The sequence below is a fragment of the Adiantum capillus-veneris genome, chromosome 17, assembly GCF_014529385.1.
Source record: "Adiantum capillus-veneris isolate H3 chromosome 17, ASM1452938v2, whole genome shotgun sequence".
Taxonomy (NCBI): domain Eukaryota; kingdom Viridiplantae; phylum Streptophyta; class Polypodiopsida; order Polypodiales; family Pteridaceae; genus Adiantum; species Adiantum capillus-veneris.
Genome location: NC_140947.1, coordinates 35,260,291 through 35,278,820, shown reverse-complemented (window position 1 = coordinate 35,278,820; position 18,530 = coordinate 35,260,291). Strand labels below are relative to the sequence as shown.

Here is an 18,530-nt window from a genome sequence, read left to right as displayed (position 1 = left end):
AGCTTTAAAAAACAAATAAAAAACAATGAATGGATTGGAAAAAATGTTAACTTCTTCCAATCACACAAGTTTTTGTTTGCTCTCGTCAATCATGCTGTTGTTACTCAAAACTTCTTTTGTCATGTACAAATCTACGAAAGCGATATGTGATTTATGGCCTATGATACATTTGATCGAAGAGGCTCTATGACCTCAAAACTAATGTGCATCAACATGCATCCAACAAGGCTAATTTTGGTATAGAGAATTACATTGGTTTCCCTATTAGAATCAAAGATGGTAAATACAAACGCTTTTTACGATTGTGATACTCTTCCGTTTTGATTTGATTATCGAGAGGCCTATTCAAAATTGGATCTTTGGAAGAGAAATATACTTTGGAAAAGCTTCATTGCTTTTGGTCTATGAGCTGCCTTCCATAACTCAAAGATGTTTGTGTTGCTTGGGGAGAACACACATGTTGAAGACTATTTGTACCACTAAGGCGGGACACTGAAGGCATCAATAAGAACATACAATCTCAAAGCCCTCCAATGGCCTAAAAGCTAGGGTTTAGCAACATCTTGGCTCAATTTTGGGAGGCAAAATTGTTATCAATACAAATATCACTTCAAACCACATTTGCACATGAAACTTATAGTCACTCAACACAATCTTCTTAAAACGAAACCCATCAGGTTTACCCTTATACAAGTTTCATCAACCCACAAAAAATGTCACGTGTTACAATAACCACATTAAATGATTAATTAATCCTAACAACAAAATGAGACTTCAAAATATTGAAATTAACATTTAATAGCTTAGCATATTGTATTATATGGAAAACCTTGAAGCCAACTCTTGAAACTTTAAGTTGTGCACACAATAATATAATTCACCACCTTCAAGCGATTTCAATATTCTAAAGTCTAGCTTAAAATAAACTACAAATCATTGAAACTGCAAACTTTGTTGCATGTTCGGTGTTTGCGAATAATATCTAGGTGAAATTTTAGGATGGATTTCTGAAAGAAAAATTAGAATTTGGAAGAAATAAACACAAATGATATCAAACTAGAGATTTTTTTGGTACATTTAAAAAAAAAAAAACGGTCAATGTGTTAAAGACGAGTGCACTCTTACAAGAGAAGTAGTAAAAACATCTAAAACAGGAATGAAAGAGTAGACTATCTTTGGAAAATTGAAATTAAGGCTATAGTCTATGATGCTTTTATATAGTTATAGTTACATGAATATTACACTTGGGGCGGGGGTGGGAGGCGGGTGCCCACCTCGAGGCCTTAGCGAATTTTTTTTGGATTGAGATGTGAAAGAGCGCTTCGGATCGAAACTTGAACTACGAACTATAGAAGTGAAGCAAACAACTGAGGAGGCCCAAGCCATGGAAGCTCTAGATACGGGCAGCTCGACAGCTGCGGCGTCCTCTACGGTAACAGCAACTTCCTCAACATCGCCATCTCTTTCTTCTTCCTCAGCAGCAGTAGCGACAGTTTCTTCAGCATCTTCTTCTGCGTCCGTTGGCGCTCCCCTCTCCTCTTCATCTTCCGATGTTAACTTCAGAAGTCCCTCCTTCAACGCAGTCCTTGCTCGCGATGCCTCTTCTCTCTTCCATTCCAGCCGCTACCAGGAGTGTCTCGACCTTCTACATCAGATCCTCCTCAGTGACCATGAAAACCCTAAGGTAACATTCGACCAGTATTAGTGTCTCTCACTCGGATTAATGTGCTTTTAATGCTACATCGACTTGTGATTGCAATGGCAGATTGATCTGCTTTGTGCGTGCCATTTTTGCAGTTGTGTTTTTTAAAGTGTCGAGGTTGGCGTCTTGATTATGTGCGTAGGTATAGACCTTCATCACCATTGCAAGCGTGCTGTCTATCCTTTCCTACTGGGCTGTGGGGTTGTCCAACATGTCAGTTTAGTGTTTCAGCCACTCAAGAACAGGAGATTCGCTGGGAGTTGATAAAATCTGCATGCAACAATAAAGCAGGCTGCATACCTTAGAGTTTGTCCTCTTCCATTACATTCATACCTCTGTAGTGGCTTTGTGTCTAGATATATTGCCCCAAGTTTCCAAGTGAGGGTGTAAATCATGTCCATTATAATTTCTAATTTGTGTCATCACCGATAATTCTGATTTGCTTGTGTCCTGAAACTGGTCCATTGTAGAGTTGCAAAGTTTTGCCCTTTGATTTGGCTGATGTCCTATAGCATATTGTTGGGTAAAGGAGCTAGGACGAGCTAATCGTAATAGTCCCAAATCGTTCATATTATTCAAATTTAGAGATATTAGGATCCGTTTCAAAGCTTCGTTTCATGTTGACCTTTTTGATTTGAACATGAGCAATGATGGCTTATGTATATGGCAGAAGCGATTAAAATGTTTATGGCTGCTGCATACGTTTGCTGATCTGTTAAAAGAGCGTATCATGCATTGATGTATGTTAGCTTTAACATTGGAGTTTTTGGTTTTGTTTTATAGTTTTCAAGGTTTTTTCCTTAGAGTACAAGCAGAGTTACAAGGAATGGCCATTTTTAGGCTTCTGTTTCCCGTTCCCATTCCAACTTCCCGTTTTGAATTCCCATTTTGTGTTTTAGACGAGAGTATCCATGATAGGGAATGGCAATCCATACCTGTTCTTTAACCGTACATAAGTATGAATGGGCTATAGCGTGTAGCCGAGTGCTTAGTATTGTTATAAGCAAATTCAATGTGTGGAAGATAACGTTTTCGATCAGATTTACGGCGGGAGACATATGCACATAGCATATCCTCCATGGTTTGGTTAGTGCGTTTGGTCTGTCGATCGGTTTTTGGATGATCCATCGACAACATAGCCAAGCAGTTCCCTTTGCCTGAAATTGTCAGTGAACTTAGGATCATGGTCACTAACAATCTATGCGGGCCATCCATACAACTTATGTGATTGCTCCACAAAGAGCTGAGCCAACTCATGGCTCTTTACAATGGTGGGAGTAGGAATAAAACGTGCCATTTTCTTGAGTTCTTCAACAATTACCCGGATGGCATCATGACCACGATTGGTCTAGGGCAATCCAACTACAAAATTAATAGAGATGCTAGTCCATTTCTTATTAGAAATTTGCAGAGGATGTAGTAGTCCAGCGTGCCGTTGACATTCCGCTTTATTGAGCTGACACTGCGCACATTCTCACACATACTTCTCTACAAAAGTTTTCATGTGCGCGGCCAATTGAAGTACCGGCTTACGAAGGCCAAAGTATTGTGCATGTGAGGGTGCCCTTTCACTTGGAGCATCGCGACACTCAAAACAAAATCTTCTTGTTGATATCCTCATCGACAGGCTCACACACTTTGCCTTGTTTAAAAAGTAATCACCACGAATGGAATACATTTCTGCTACTTTTCTCTTCGTAGCCAGCGGATAGGCGTCCGGACCGCCATTGCTCTCTTGGTTACGTAATCCCTCTTGGACTGGTTGCCAAATCTCACCAAAGCGAGGATCTGTTCGGTAATGCCCCTTGAGAGAAATATAGAAGTTAGTCGAGATTTCAATGAACGAAAGAACATTCACCTCCAAGATTATACTAAGGGGATTGGCCACCGCATTGAAAACGCCCTTACAATAACGTATCTCAAAGTCGAACTCCCTCATGAGTTTGGCCCACCTCGCCTTGCGACCGCGAAGGTCAGGTTGATCACAGAGATATTTCAATAAATGGGTCAGTTCATATTAGGAAGCGGGCACCATAGAGATAATGCTGCCAAATTTTCAATACATGGATGATTGCCAACAGTTTCTTCTCCTGTGTATAGTAATAGGTTTGCGTGTCCGTGAGATCGCTGTTGGGGTATAGACGTCTGTGCCTTGCCCGGCCGCCCAGAGTCTGGGCGCCCACTGACTTGTATACCTTATACATAGCATAAGTGTATAGGGGGCTGCTCACTCTTTGGAGTCTCCCCACCCACATCGTGCGTGTCTCCTTCTCTCTCTCTCACTCTCCGTCTGTGGTGCTCCCCGATCCCCTTCAATTGGTATCAGAGCTTTGGCTTCGCGACAGATGGAGTGCTATAGAGAAGTGAGCTTTCGACTATGGTGAGCTCGCTTTCGGTGGAAGCTTGAGATCGGTGAGCAAACACCAGATCTGTGCTCATGGAAGCTTGAGGGGAATTCCCAAGCTTGAGGGAAGAGTGCATTCCAAGTGTGTATGGTTATTTGCAGCCATACTTGCAGGAAGAATGCAGATTTTCATTTTCGCAGGTCATTTCTCGGGTCCCAAAAGCAGTGTTTTTTGCATAACTTTTGCATACGGAATGCGATTTATGCAAGGTTAAGGTGTAACCTGGGGTTTTGGCTCGCTCCGGACGCAATGGTGATGTCCATTTGAGCTGATTTTGACCTCTGAAATTTCTGCAGCAGCAACAAGTTTTTGCTGCGTTTTTGGGCCGAAAACAATGTTTTTGGCATATTTTGCACACTCGGACTCGGATACATGTGATCCAGGAGTCTACCTTGGGGTTTTGGCATGCTCCGGACGCGCTCGTCATATCAGAATTTTAAAATTCTGAACGCTGAATTTTCTGCAGCAGCAGTTGTTTATTGTGGGTCGAGGATTTCACACATGGCTTGCTCTCAGATGTGAGTGATATTTGCTGCAAGTTTCCTCACAGGTGGGAGGATACGATGTATACCTTATGTGGTTTGATGCTCAGGGAGACTAATGTGATTGAATTTTGAGCTCGGCAATGTATGCCTCGAGCATGTTTTTTGGCAGTCACAGGTAGAGCAGATATTTGTGTACTAGATTTGCAGGTGTTTGCAATGATGTATGCAAAGTGTGGAGATTGGTGCATGCATTTGGAGTGCGGTTTGATGCGCTTTGGTTGCTCATGGTTTTGAGCGTGCAATCAGTTTGGTTACTGGTTTTGTGGCTGTTTTACTGACGAAATTCTGGCGAAATTTTCCCAGGAGTTTTATGCGCATCATTTATGCGATCTAGGTAGAGATTGCGGGTTGCACTCAGCATTTATGTGCGGTGTTCTCTGCAGGTGGGAGATTTGTGCGTGTGTATGCATCGATACCGCACATTGTGGGCTTGGTGATTGGCTCACGGGTTTGACAGGCGTACAGTTATCTTGGCACACTCACATGAGTGAGTATTGTGATGTATGCTTGTTTGGCTACGAGCTAGGTAGCCGGATTCGAGCACTAATGGCTTGAGGTTTTTCAGCAGGTTTCAGCTACAGGTTTACAAGTTTACATGCAGGTTTGAGGGCTTATTTGGGCGCTGAATTTTCAGCCATTGTTTCCTCTTTGCAGGTGTCCATGTATGGCTCAGTTTGTAGGCTGATCTGGGACACGTTTGTGACTTGTTTATGCAACTGTTTAAGAGCTGAATTTTGGGGCTGATTTGCAGCCATATTTGCAGACTTTTGTTGATGCGATTCGAGCCAGTTTAGGGCTGTTTTGGTTGACATTTGCTACTCATTGTTGGTTGCTCTTTTGCGAGCATTATGGCTGATTTTTCATTTGACTTCCAGCGTTATGGTCTGACACAGTTTGATGGTACAGATTTTGTTGCTTGGAAGGAACATATGCTTGTTGCATTGACAGATTTGGGGCAGGATAAACCCTTGCGTGGTTTATCGGCGAAGCCCAAGTCTATGAGTGATGATGATTGACAGGATCTTGATGAGTTAGCAATGTCTACGATTCGTTTGCATCTGGTTGAGTCTGTTGACTGGCAGGTCTCGAGGGAGACTACAACTCATGCTTTATGGCAGAGTTTACATGCTATGTACGCGACATCCATGTCTACAGGGGAGTCTAGTCCCACTTCTATGTCCATGGGAGAGATTGGTCCCACACGCAAGTCTCGACGGCATAGAGACTTGACATGTTGGCATTGTGGACATAGAGGGCACATTAGGCGTCGATGTTTCAGGCGTTTGAGACAACGGAGGCGACAGATGCGTGATGCAGATTTGGGCATGACAGATGCTAGTGAGATCAGTACGGTGGTTACTGAGTATGCTTGTGACAGCGATGTCACATTTACATCTAGCTTGTCTTCAGACGATCTTATGTCTACGGATTGCATATCGGATTGCACATTGTCTTCACATTGGTTACTAGATTCAGATGCTACTTTCCATGTCACGTCGCATCGTGAGTGGTTTAGCACGTTTTCTAGTGGGAGACTTGGTTGTGTGCACATGGCTGATGGTGCTGTGTATGACATTGAGGGTGCAGGAGACGTATGTTTGTCCTTGCCCAGTGGTATGAGATTTACCCCGCGTCATGTGCGTTATGTGCCAGATCTAAGACGGGATTTGATCTCAGTCAGACAGTTACGGGATAGTGGATGTCGGGTATCGTTGCTTGAGCGATCTTTTGCGTTGCATTTGGGTTCCTAGTGATTGCGAGAGGTGCCAAGAGTGGTACAGGTTACCCATTGCATGTGGATCACGGGAGAGACGGTGTTGTCTCTGTGATCATGCAGCCAGGTAGAGAGCGAGAGAGCAGGCGAGTCTCTTTTGCTCATGGGTTGCAGGGTGCTTTGCATGGAGTGCAGAGTAGTGAGCTCGTTGTGCACACGGTTGGGGCACGACTTGAGCAGTCACACAGACAGGTGACAGAGTCAGACATGTATGCTTTGCTAGTGACTGAGCAAAGTAGAGAGTCAGTTGTGCGAGATACTTCTATGCAGGATAGACAGGTAGAGCGGTCTTGCTCTAGTGAGTCACGACAGGAGGACGTTGTGCAAGAGTCTATGTATACGGAGTTAGAGCATGAGAGCTCTAGTGAGTCACAGCAGATTGAGTGGTTATGTTTGCAGTGGATGATTGCAGAGGAGGCTGAGACGTCAGCGATTATGCAATCATTCCTTTCTATGCTCGACAGTGAGCATGGGGATATAGTTGTGCAGGATATGTCTTCCAGCAGACACCTAGAGCAGCTGGTTTGCTCTGAGGTTGCACGACAGGTTGATGCGTCTTTTGTGGATAGTCAGGAGATGCATGTGGCTGACACGCTTTGTCAGTCAGAGATGCCTATTGCCAGGGATATATATGTTGATGCATGCTCCGTAGAGCTAGCAGGGCCCGCTAGCATTGCATCGGCATTCGGTGGTCTCATGTATGAGATGCTGATCTTGAGACCGGATATCGCAGCTGCAGTGGGAGCATTTGCAGTTGGGGTTGTCAGTCGTTTGTTGACGGATGATGGCATAGTGCACGAGGGAGATATGCAGGTATTGCGTACATACTTGCAGTACGTGTGCGGTATGTCTGGTGGTGTATGGACTTACACGGGAGCAGGACAGCGGGATGCACACGGTCACAGCCAGCCAGTGGACATCGGTTGAGAGCGGTTTTCTCTCACCTTTTGTAGTCTTTAGACTAGGTTTCCTTGCTTAAAGGCACAGCCGCCTTTAAGTGGGAGGTTGTTGGGGTATAGGCGTCTGTGCCTTGCCCGGCCGCCCAAAGTCTGGGCGCCCACTGACTTGTATACCTTATACATAGCATAAGTGTATAGGGGACTGCTCACTCTTTGGAGTCTCCCCACCCACATCGTGTGTGTGTCTCCTTCTCTCTCTCTCACTCTCCGTCTGTGGTGCTCCCCGATCCCCTTCAATCGCGACTTTCAAATGCTATAGATTGGCCGACTTGATAGAGAACAACACCCATCGCATAATCATTGGCATTTGTTTCAACCACGAAGGTTTCTCCGGATCCACTATTTGCAACATTGGTGCAGATGTAACAAGTTGCTTGAATGTTTGAAAACACTAATCGAGCTCATTGGTCCACGTGATAAATGGAGTAATATACGCTTTTTGCTTTTAATGCCCTTTAGAAAACACGTAAAGGGTTCAACAATCTTTGATGTAGTCTTTGATGAATTTATTAAAAATTTGGTGAGATCTAGGAAGGACTTCGCTTGCCGTATGGTTTGTAAAACAGGTCATTGTAGGACCTCTCGTACCTTTTGGGGATCAATGCGGATGCCATCAATCGAGATGACATGGCCGAGATACAACAAATCGGTGTGGAAAAATTCGCATTTGGAGTGTTTCGCATACTTCTTCTCGTTGTAAAATACAGAAGACGAGGCTTGGCACTTACTTGATTAGATATATACGAAAGAGGTCATTCATCATTTGTTGGAAAGTTGTGAGAGCGTTGGTCAATCCCAAAGGTAAAACCAAAAATTGATAATGTCTATACCATGTACGAAGCGCGGTTTTCGGGGCATCATGCGGGTGTGAAAAGAAAAATCAACATTGGAATCCTTGACAAAACAGACTGAGACTTCAACAACAGGATCATGACACCATGTATTAAACTCTTTGTCACAAGACGGGGAGGTATTTCTTTATATTACTTGAACTCAGTACAATGTCGGTACTCGCGCTTTGCACCTTCTCACTGAAGCGTGCCAGAGACTAAGCCCTATGCACTTATTTAAAGGCCATTGGCCTTGAAAAGTAGTTTACATGAAAAGCTTGAAACTCAAAAGCAACTTGCCCAAAAGCTGGCATTGAAAATTGCCCAACGTAAATCACGGAAACCTGTACAGGCTTCCACGTCAGCACGTGCCAATAGAAAAGAACAAACTGAACAAACTTTTAGCACTTCAATAACAGCTGAAACTGAAAGAGAGAGAGAGAGAGCACACACGAAACAGAGTGGCGGAATTCCACCCCTGAGAGTATTGGCCCCAAACCTTGGCGCCCCTTTCGGTATTTCTTTATATTACTTGAACTCAGTACAATGTCGGTACTCGCGCTTTGCACCTTCTCACTGAAGTGTGCCAGAGACTAAGCCCTATGCACTTATTTAAAGGCCATTGGCCATGAAAAGTAGTTTACATGAAAACCTTGAAAACTCAAAAAGCAAGCATTAAATTGATGCAACCAAGAATGAATAATACTAACATTCATCTTACCGTCATACTTACTGAATGTCAGCTTCTCTGTGACTGGGTTGTTGGAGTCCGAAATTCGAATCTCTGCTTGTGCTACTTGATGAACTACCAACTTCTTTTACCGGCTCGGACTTCGAGGTGAGTACCTTTAGGACCAACTCTTGCATGCGTCGGTCTCTCTCACCTCACGCTCTAACTCCAAGGCCGCTCGTCTTTCTTCGGTCGCTAAGCGCGCATGCTCACGCTCATGCTCACGCTCCGAGGCTACCCTTTTGTCTTCGGCCACCAGGCACGCTTGCTCACGCTCACGCTCACGCTCACGCTCACGCTCACGCTCATGCTCCAAGGCTACCCTTTTGTCTTCGGCCGCCAAGCGCGCTTGCTCGCGCTCACGCTCCAAGGCTAACCGCTCACGATCAAAGGTGGCGCGTTGCGCCTCTTGTTGTATCATCATGACCAAAGTCTCCATTGGATTTGGTGCAAACCGTGGCGTAGATGGGGAAGGGGGACGGTCGGAAAAACCACCTGGTGGGGAAAATTCTTCTTCACCACCCTCATGCTCATCACCTTCATGCAAAGTATCCATTCCGCTTTGGGTGACGACCATACATTGAGATCTTGGGTTCGTAAGTTCACGAGGAACTTGGGGTCTTGGATTCTTGGGTTCTTGAGTTCTGTAGGTTCTTGAGGTTCTTTCTTTAGCTTGAAATCTGTGTTAGAGAAGGATCTTCTCTTACCCGAGTTCTACTCTTTCCTGCGGGCGCACCCCTTGGCGGCCTTGCGCTCACACCAAGGTTGCTTTTTCCCACCTCACGTCGATTGGCCGGCGGCTAAGTGCTCGGTCCGCTCTCAATGAGTGAAAAGAGGCACAAGGGGAGGCTGGACAAGCCCTTCTTTCTAGGGTTTCCTATTACTCTTCAAAGACACGATTAGGAATCGACACGCCCAAGTGGACTTGGGTTACGTGCGATCGCAACAAGCAAAAAAAATATTGTGGTTCTTTCCTTGAGTGATAGAGAACAGTGCCAAAGCTCTGATACCAATGTAAGGTGTAGCGGAAGTGAATGTTGAACTTTGCTCAAGATGAGTGCTCCGAATTGTGCTCAAGGGTTCCTTTTACTTACGGAAGGGAGAGCCTTCTGTTCCTTTAGTGAGAGAGTGCAAATGATCACAAACAAAGTGGTAAACGCTGTGAGTGAAGGTGCTAAGACTGAGAGATAGAGAGAGAAGAATACGACACCAGAAAAGTTGTCAAACCCTCCTCCAAAGGCCCCTCTCTCATGGCGAGAGAAGTCTATTGCTATTGATTGCACAAATCCGATACAAGGTGGTGATGCTGTGAGTCTAAGTGATGCTATGTCGATGTCGACGGTGAGGACGAGGATGACAATGCCAAGGCTGAAAACCAAATGCTGCGAATCGGTAACTGTTGCACCAAGTTGGGGGCTGATCTGCTAACTTGATGGCTGAGAAAAACGTTGCTTCTTAGGGCTGAAAAACCCTGTTTCTTATGGCTGAAAACGCTGGACAGCAGGCTGTAAAAACGCTGGTAGAAAATGCTAGTGTTTTGTTGAGGGGTTCTTGCTTGAGAAGGGTAGCTCGAGGGCCTGCTACAAGAGGATTGCCTGTCTCTCTTTGCTTCTTCTACTTCCACTAAGTGACTGCGAGTTTCCCTACCCAGTTTCCTAACAAAGTCACTTATTAATAATAAATGAAAAATGGCAAAAATAGGGAAAATAGTAAAATGCTCCTAATGGTAATGTTGATGATCATGCTGTGTGCAACCAGAGGATATGCATCTACTCTAAGTGTCTGGACATGCACGGTTTGCGAACACTCACAAAAGTGCCAGAACACTTCCTAAGCTAGGCTGATTGAACCCTTGTCATGAAGTATCTTGTCCACATGCACATAGGGATAGATGTGCATGTGACACATAAGTTGGTAGGGACTCTTCTTCTTCTGATGCTTCTAGGGTTTAGGCCCTCCGCCGGGATCTGCAAGATGGCTTCGTTCTTAGTGGCTTGACACGTCAGCAATTTGTGACACTCTTTGATTGAAAGAAGGTTTACATCAGAATCCGTTATCGCGGAGGATGAAGAACTCTCGACCACATGATACACACCATCAAGCTCAAAAAAATAGTATGAGAGGCATACTCTACCGATAGCAAAGCCTAGAACCACGGCATGCCTAGAAAAATGTCTACATGCTATAAACTCATATGGCGGAAGTCCAAGGCTTCATGAGAGTGAAGAAGGCGGAAGTCGATTTGTGGGACGACCTCAATTCATGGATCCAAAACTCGACTTTCAAAGGGGGTAGGATTTGAAAACTTAATTGACCTGAAGAGCATCGGTCGAGGAGCCTAAACCCTAGAAATTCTCAACGTCAAAAGATGGGTAGGGTTTCGTGATTTGTGTTTATTGTGACACGTGGCAGGTTGTACGAATTTTTCGTGTTTTGGGTTGGCCGTAGATTTGGCAGTTTTCCTCATGCTTTTGGGCATCCCTTTTGCTATGGATTGCCAAAAGATATTAGACAATATTGTCTGCAAAAGAAGTCCGACTCTAGTCAAAGACTTATGGGACATTTCAAGCAAGGTTTTGGTATGCATGCCGGTGCATGGACCTATCCTACGGACCAGCCAATGTCCACTCATCAGGGCAAGAGTCTTCCAAGGAAAAGAAAGAACCAAGGGAATTGGATGATAGTTCATCAGAGGATTTCGAAGAAGTAAGGGAATCAACTGATAGTGCATTCGAGGAAGCAAGGGAATGGGGTGATGGTTCATCAAAGAATCCCGATGACTCAGATTGAGATGCCAATGGACAAGGGAGGCGAGCGGGGCTACCGAAAGGTCACATAAGAACAGAAAGATAAGGTAGGTCCATTGGATAATTTGGTCAAGGGCACTTTTTGGCTCTCAATGCAAAGTGGATGGGGAGGAGAACATTGCAAATTCTCTTTAGTTTTGAGCCGTACCTTGAAGCTTTTGGATTATTAGCAGTGTCTGTCAAAAGTTACGGATGAATCAACAAGTTGAATTTTTGGTGCGATGTGGACTGCACAAAAGCGGAGCCACTCGACTCCTTTGTCATAAATTGCCTAGATTGAATAAATTCATCAATTTCTCCTTGAGATTTTAGGGATATTGATAGGCTGACAATAGTTTGCAGAATGACTTTTTGAAAATATGTACATTGAATTAGAAAGTTTCTAGAATTGATCATGCTTTTTCATGTGTGTATTGTCAGAGTACGTGATGAAAAAATGAAATGACTTTATTTTGCAGAATTACTTTATGAAAATATGTACATTGAATTGGAAATTTCTTAGAATTGAACATGCTCTTTCTTGTGTATATTGTTAGAGTATGTCATAGAAAGATGAAATATCTGCAACATTTTTTGATGAATGATTTGAACTTAGTGCATCTAGAAATTTGTTAGAGATCAATGAGATGTGGATGTGATGGCTAAGCAAACGTGAAATGAATGAGATTTTAATACGTGAAGATTTAGTGGATCAAGACATCCGTGAAAAGATCATTTGGATGTGATTGCTAAATACGTTACAATGATCACGAATTGTATCGGAGACGCTTGACAGAAACGTGATTGATCAGTGACTGATGTCTTTGTGAAAGTGTTGGATTTGTGGAGTTTGGTGGCTGAGTATATAGAGTCAGTGTCTACTAAATAATGGTTCTGTCCTTTGGCTGTTTTGCAGGCCTAGCCGAGGGCGATTACAATTCTTCCAGGAGGGGGGAATGTTACAAGTTGGTGACGTGGCATGCCTAACTGAGGAAATGGCCGAGAGGACAAGGGTTTAGGGAACGCAGAAGAACTGCAATGGTTAGGAGTTTTAAAACCTAGCCCATCAACTTAACTGACTTGAAGAGCACTGGCTGAGAGACCTAAACCCTAAAGATTGTTGACGTTAAAAGCTAGGGCAGAATTCCATGATTTGCGTTGGTTGTGACATGTGGCAAGCTGTACGGATTTTCGCGTTTTGCACTGGATGCAGAGGTGGCAGTTTTACGCATGCTTTTGGTAGCAGATGCTTTTGGGTGCAAGAGCTTTTGGATTAGTTGCTTTTGGGCTTTGCATTTGGGCATGCCTCGTACGCTTACAAGTGCCCAGAGGGCCACTCTTTAGAGGATATCTGAACGCAGAGTCTCGAAGAGAGTTGGACCGTTGAAAGTTGTACCTTTGCGAAGCAATAATAAAGAAATATCAAAAGGGCGCCAATCTTTGGGGCTAGTGGATTTGGGGATGGAACTCCGCTCTCTCTCTCTCTCTCACTCTCTCTCTTCAAGTTCAGCTTAGATATTGCAGTTTTTGTTCGTGTGTTCCTATTGATTCCTCGCTTCGAGTGTCCAAGCTTGTAACAATCGACTTGACAACCTGGCCATCTTTGTGCATTAATATGAAAAATCTCTAAATCAAGACAAGACAAGGATAAAGTATCTGGTTCATTGATGATATTTATTGAAGTCTTTGCCTTTGGGGAGTTGCGTGGATTCTTTCTTCGTTTTAGGCAATCCTTGCTGTCGTGGAAGTGGTTGGTTTGATGGCAATCATGGCATCGATCCTTCTTTTGATCCTCGGCACAAGAAGCCTTGCCTTTGCCATTCTCCTTGGATTTCTTCCGTAGAGGTGCATCCGACTAATTCGAAGCTGCTGATGTAGCTGCTTAATCTTTGACGTAGAAGTGCCGTGGTTAGAGGCCTCTCCCACTTGTGGGCCACTTTCGGACACGGCCAAAGTATTGACAATGATAAGGTATGGGCAGGGGGTATCGAAGGGTGCATGCATGCCTTCCAAAGAGTCTTTTCATACTACCGGGTCACTTATAAATCTAAAGGGTTTTAAACTGTTGGGACCCCCTTCAAGTCATTATTGCAAGTATTTTAAGTATTTCAAGAACTTCTTACCGACTTTATGAGGCATCCCCGTCTATGGATAAAACTAACTAAAACTTGTGAAAATTTAAAAATATTTTATTTTGGGGTTATAGGAATCCATCTTCATATATGTGCTTGAAGTTGTGTGCCCTATACTGAGTCTGGCTACTACATTGTGCGGAACTTGGGAAATTCTAGAAATTGTGCACCCTGGCAATATCTTTTCGCAAAATATTTTTATTGAATCCAAAGTAATTATAAATTTATATAAGAAAAAAAGTATGTAAAGTCATTTTTCATGTCTAATCAATATAGCAGTAGTCAAAATAGTTAAAACTGAGGGTCGTGTCCTCAAGGACCTAGCTTCTCCAACAAACTTTGCACCATTTGTCTTCCACTCCTCAATCTTCGTCGAGGTAACACTTGTAAGAATAATGCCATACAATATGCCAAGCTCTGCAGACACTGGGAAAAATACATAATTGTGACAACTGGCTTAAAATATACAACATAAATACCAATATCTAAATGAGATAAAGTAGTCACCTTGGGAAAACAACTACATGAGGACGAAGAATACCACCCATAGAAGTTTGCAAACTTGTCTTCTAGCTGATAATGGCAAGCTCACAATAGACGTACCCTTGGATGAACAAAAAAAAGTCAATGCATGTCACTAAGTGGTGTATTTTCCTGGTACCTTCTTTAAATAAATATTACATCTTTTATTTATTTTACTTTTGTTGGGTTAAAGGCCATTTTTATACTTTGTCCAGGTTCACTTGGACACATTTTTTAAAGGTCACTTATAATAAAAGTGGGAAAACCCAAAACTCACTTATTGAGTTTTTCCCAAAAACGTGAGCTCTCTCTCTCTCCCTCTTCGTTCTGCTAGCGCTTCCCTTCTGCAGCACAGTGCCTCCGCTTCAAGCCTCAAGGCCTGCACATCTTTGCGTGCTCTATCACTTGTACACACCGCCGCGCGCTCAACAACTGTTATCAGAGCCAGATTAGGGTTTCAGAAGCTTTGCGCAGGCGGCTGGACAGTAGGCAAAAGGCTTCTCTCGCGTCCAATTTCCGCTTTCATCGCGAAGCCCCTTGCTTCCGGTGTCACCTAGGGTGATTAGGGTTCCCAAAACAGCCTAAAACAGGCTGAAATTAGGTCAAAACAGGTAAAAACCAGAAAATTACAGGTCAAAACAGCAAAACGCAGATGTTCTAAATCGATTCCCGTGAATGCCCCTTGCTTTTCCCACTCAAAATAGGTCCATTTGATGCAAATTGATGCGCCAAAACAGTAAATTTGCAGAAAATTCAGAATTAGACTGTTTTTATGTACACAAATTGAGGTTTATGTACGCCTTTTGTGGGTTTATGCAAGTACGCATTGGGGATACTTGTTAATTGCTGAAATTTTCAGCACATTGTATGCAACGTGCTGTACATTGTGATCACTGGAAATTTTCAGATTTTGTGTAGACACTTTCTGCTGCATTTTTATCCGTGCAAATGGCCTCTACTTCCTCGTCGTCTGATGCCAAGAGCTTGATGGAAATCAAGCGATTTCACGGTACAGGTTTCGACCTATGGCAGGACATGATGCAGGGGATTTTGTTCCTCAAGGATTGTAAGGACGCCCTTTTGGCTGTAAAGCCTGAGGATATGCCGGATGAGGATTGGGCATAAGCTCAACAAGAGGGCAAAGGCCTATATCAAAATGGCTGTGACCGATGACATTCTGGTGGACATAAAGGGCTTGGACACTGCACATGCAATTTGGCATAAGTTGAAGGCCACTTATGAGAATGCCACCCCTGTGAATCAGGTGCATTTGATGCGCAACTGGTGAACATGATGCTTGACGAAGCCAAGTCGGCTTCTGAGCACTTAAGTGCTTTCACCAATGTTATGAGTCAGCTACAGGATACTGGGCTTCAACCTTTTGATGACAAGTTGAAAGCCATATTTTTGTTGATGACTTTGCCAGACTCTTGGGAAACGCTTGTGGTTTCTTTGAGTAATAGCCCCAACCTCACATATGATGGAGTTCGAGGCTCCATCTTAAATGAGGAAATTAGACGTAAGTCTAGTGGTCGAGAAGGTGGCAGTTCTGCTTACAATGCGAGAGGCAGAAGTCAGAAGCAAAATACAGGTACCAAGACTCAAAACAAGAGCAAAAGCAAGTCTAGGGATAAGGATGTGACTTGTTACCAGTGTTGCAGAAAAGGCCATAAGAAGCCAGATTGCAGGTATTTCAAGAAAGAGCAGGAAAGAAAGAAGGAATCACAGGAGAAGAAGGAGACAGAGGATAAGAAAGGGGAAAAATCAGCAGGTACCTCCTCCAAGGATTCGGAGAGTGTCAATGTATCCTCTAGTGCGGTTATCACAAAGTTATCCGACAATGAGGAGATCTTGGTTGCAACTTCATGCCCCTCAGATTTTGTTGTAGCAAATGCAGAAGACATGCTTATCTCACGTAGAGATGTCATTGATGCATTGCTAAGTGCAAATGATGGCATTACACAGTCTTGGATAGTAGATTCGGGTGCCTCATTTCATGTGACTCCATCTGTGGAGTGTTTTGCTTCTTATTATGCAGGCAAGTATGGCAAGGTTTACCTTGGGGATAACCATGCTTGTGACATTGAAGGAATGGGCACTGTGCGCTTGACATTAAACAATGGTCAAGACTTTATGCTTAAAGATGTAAGGTATGTACCAGGCATCAAGAAGAGTCTATTGTCTGTTGGCCAGATGGATGCACAGGGTTATACAACCATTTTTGCTGGGGGTTCATGGAAGTTGCTTAAGGGATCAATGCTCATTGTCAAGGGATGCAAGAGTGGTACATTGTACTATTTACATGGCAAAGCTTTGCCTGGCAAGTTTCTTGTAGTGGCCGAAGTTGCTTCTCATTTGGAGTTGTGGCACAAAAGACTTGGCCATATGAGCCAGAAGGGACTTGATGTGCTCTCCTCTTTGAAGAGGGTTGATGTAAAGGGCACCAAGTTAGATTTTTGTAATGACTGTTTGTATGGTAAACAAAAGAAGTCTTCTTATTATTCTGGTGTCTCGCGCAAAGCTAATGCTCTTGATTTAATTCACTCCGATGTATGTTCAATGCCTGTTAAGTCTTTTTGTTACATTCATTGATGGTTGCACTAGGAAAGGCTGGGCATATTTGTTAAAGAATAAGAGTGAGACATTTAATGCATTTAAGAGGTTTCATGCTTTTGTGACCACGCAAAAGGGTAGTAAGCTTAAAGTCTGAGATCTGACAATGGGGGGGAGTACACGTCTGTTGAATTTTAGCGTTTTTGCGAAGAATATGGGATTAAAAGGGAGTTGACAGCCCCTTATAATCCATCTTCTAATGGTGTGGCTGAGAGGTATAACCGTACTTTATGTGAGAGAGTGCGTTGCATGTTGTCCACGGCTAATCTCCCTCATGGGTTTTGGGGAGAGGCTTTGAAAACTGCAGTTCTTGTATGCAATCGCTCTCCTAACAGTACGCTGAAAAATGACATTCCAGAGGAGGTTTGGTCTGGCAAACCTACCTCTTATGATCATTTGAGAGTGTTTGGCTGCGAGGCTTTTGTCCATGTTCGTAATGGCTTGAGGACAAAGCTAGATGCCAAGTCCATCCAAGGACTCTTCCTAGGTTGTGGGGAAGAGGGTGAAATGGGCTACAAGATATGGTTGCCTCAGTTTAAGAGGGTAGTACGCAGCCGAGATGTAGTGTTCAATGAGGCTAAATTGCTGAAAAATTCTACATCTTTTGAAATTGACAAGAAATCGGACAAATTTCAGCCTCTCTTTTTTTCGAGAAAAAGATCCTTCTATTAGTTAATGAAAACTGCTCATAGGGCTATATCCACCTCTGCAAGAGAGGGCTACAACAAGCATGATGGGGAGACTCTCCCAATGAAAAAATAGCATATATACAATGAGACTAAATCAAGAGATGGGAGGAGGGAAGAGCCACACAGGTGGACAGTAGTGCCATCTGAGCACCCCCTGGACTATGGTGTAGGAAGGCCCAGGGCGCCAGAGTCGAAGGAAAGCCTCGCGGCGCTCCCGCCGCATGCGGTCGGAGCTACCTTGTAGTCCCTCAAGCTGTCCTCTGAGAGTATGGATCAGCTCTAGCCAAAAGTCACGAACAGTCTCTGCTGGTGGCACAGGTCGAGCCTCAAAGATGCAGAAACAGCGGGCCTCTCTCTGATGACGTCCAAGCCGAATAGTGTACTCAAAGAAGGAGACTCCTGGGCGGTCTGCAGAAGAGAAGGGGTCCCTCCATAGCCACTCACCAGGATCCCACTGTACTCGTGCCAGTGGACCACACTCCCAAGCCCATAGCCTCCAGTGTCCAGTCTCAAGAGCTGCTGGGTCAGGGTCTATGACGCAAGTCCTCCCACAGATGCCCACAACTCGGATCCTCTGGAAACAACACTCTGCTATCTGTGGGGCCTCTATTGCAACTCGCTGTAATCGTCCCCCACCCTGAAGCTCAAAGAACAGGGCTGGGACAGTCTCTGAGCAGGCCCTGACTGAAATGAGAACCTCCGGTCGTGTGAAGGCTCCCATCCATTGGGGTGCTACTGGCTCGAGAGGCGTGAGCCACTCAACTGGAACTGACTCTCAGATGTCCTGACACATGCTCTACACCCCTCTCATGCCCTGTAGCTGGAAACCTTGCACCTCCTTTG

At 44.1% G+C, this 18,530-nt stretch overlaps 1 protein-coding gene across 1 annotated transcript in view; it reads left to right on the top strand.

The window, feature by feature from the left end:
* Window positions 1-1,317: 1,317 nt before the first annotated feature.
* LOC147437052 (Tetratricopeptide repeat (TPR)-like superfamily protein) overlaps window positions 1,318-18,530 on the top strand; it is a 48,186-nt gene continuing 30,973 nt past the window's right edge. Inside the window, exon 1 of the mRNA XM_086486465.1 lies at window positions 1,318-1,684. Within this exon, the coding sequence (XP_086342591.1) occupies window positions 1,385-1,684 (300 nt within the window). The 5' untranslated portion in view covers window positions 1,318-1,384. The remainder of the gene's footprint in view (window positions 1,685-18,530) is intronic.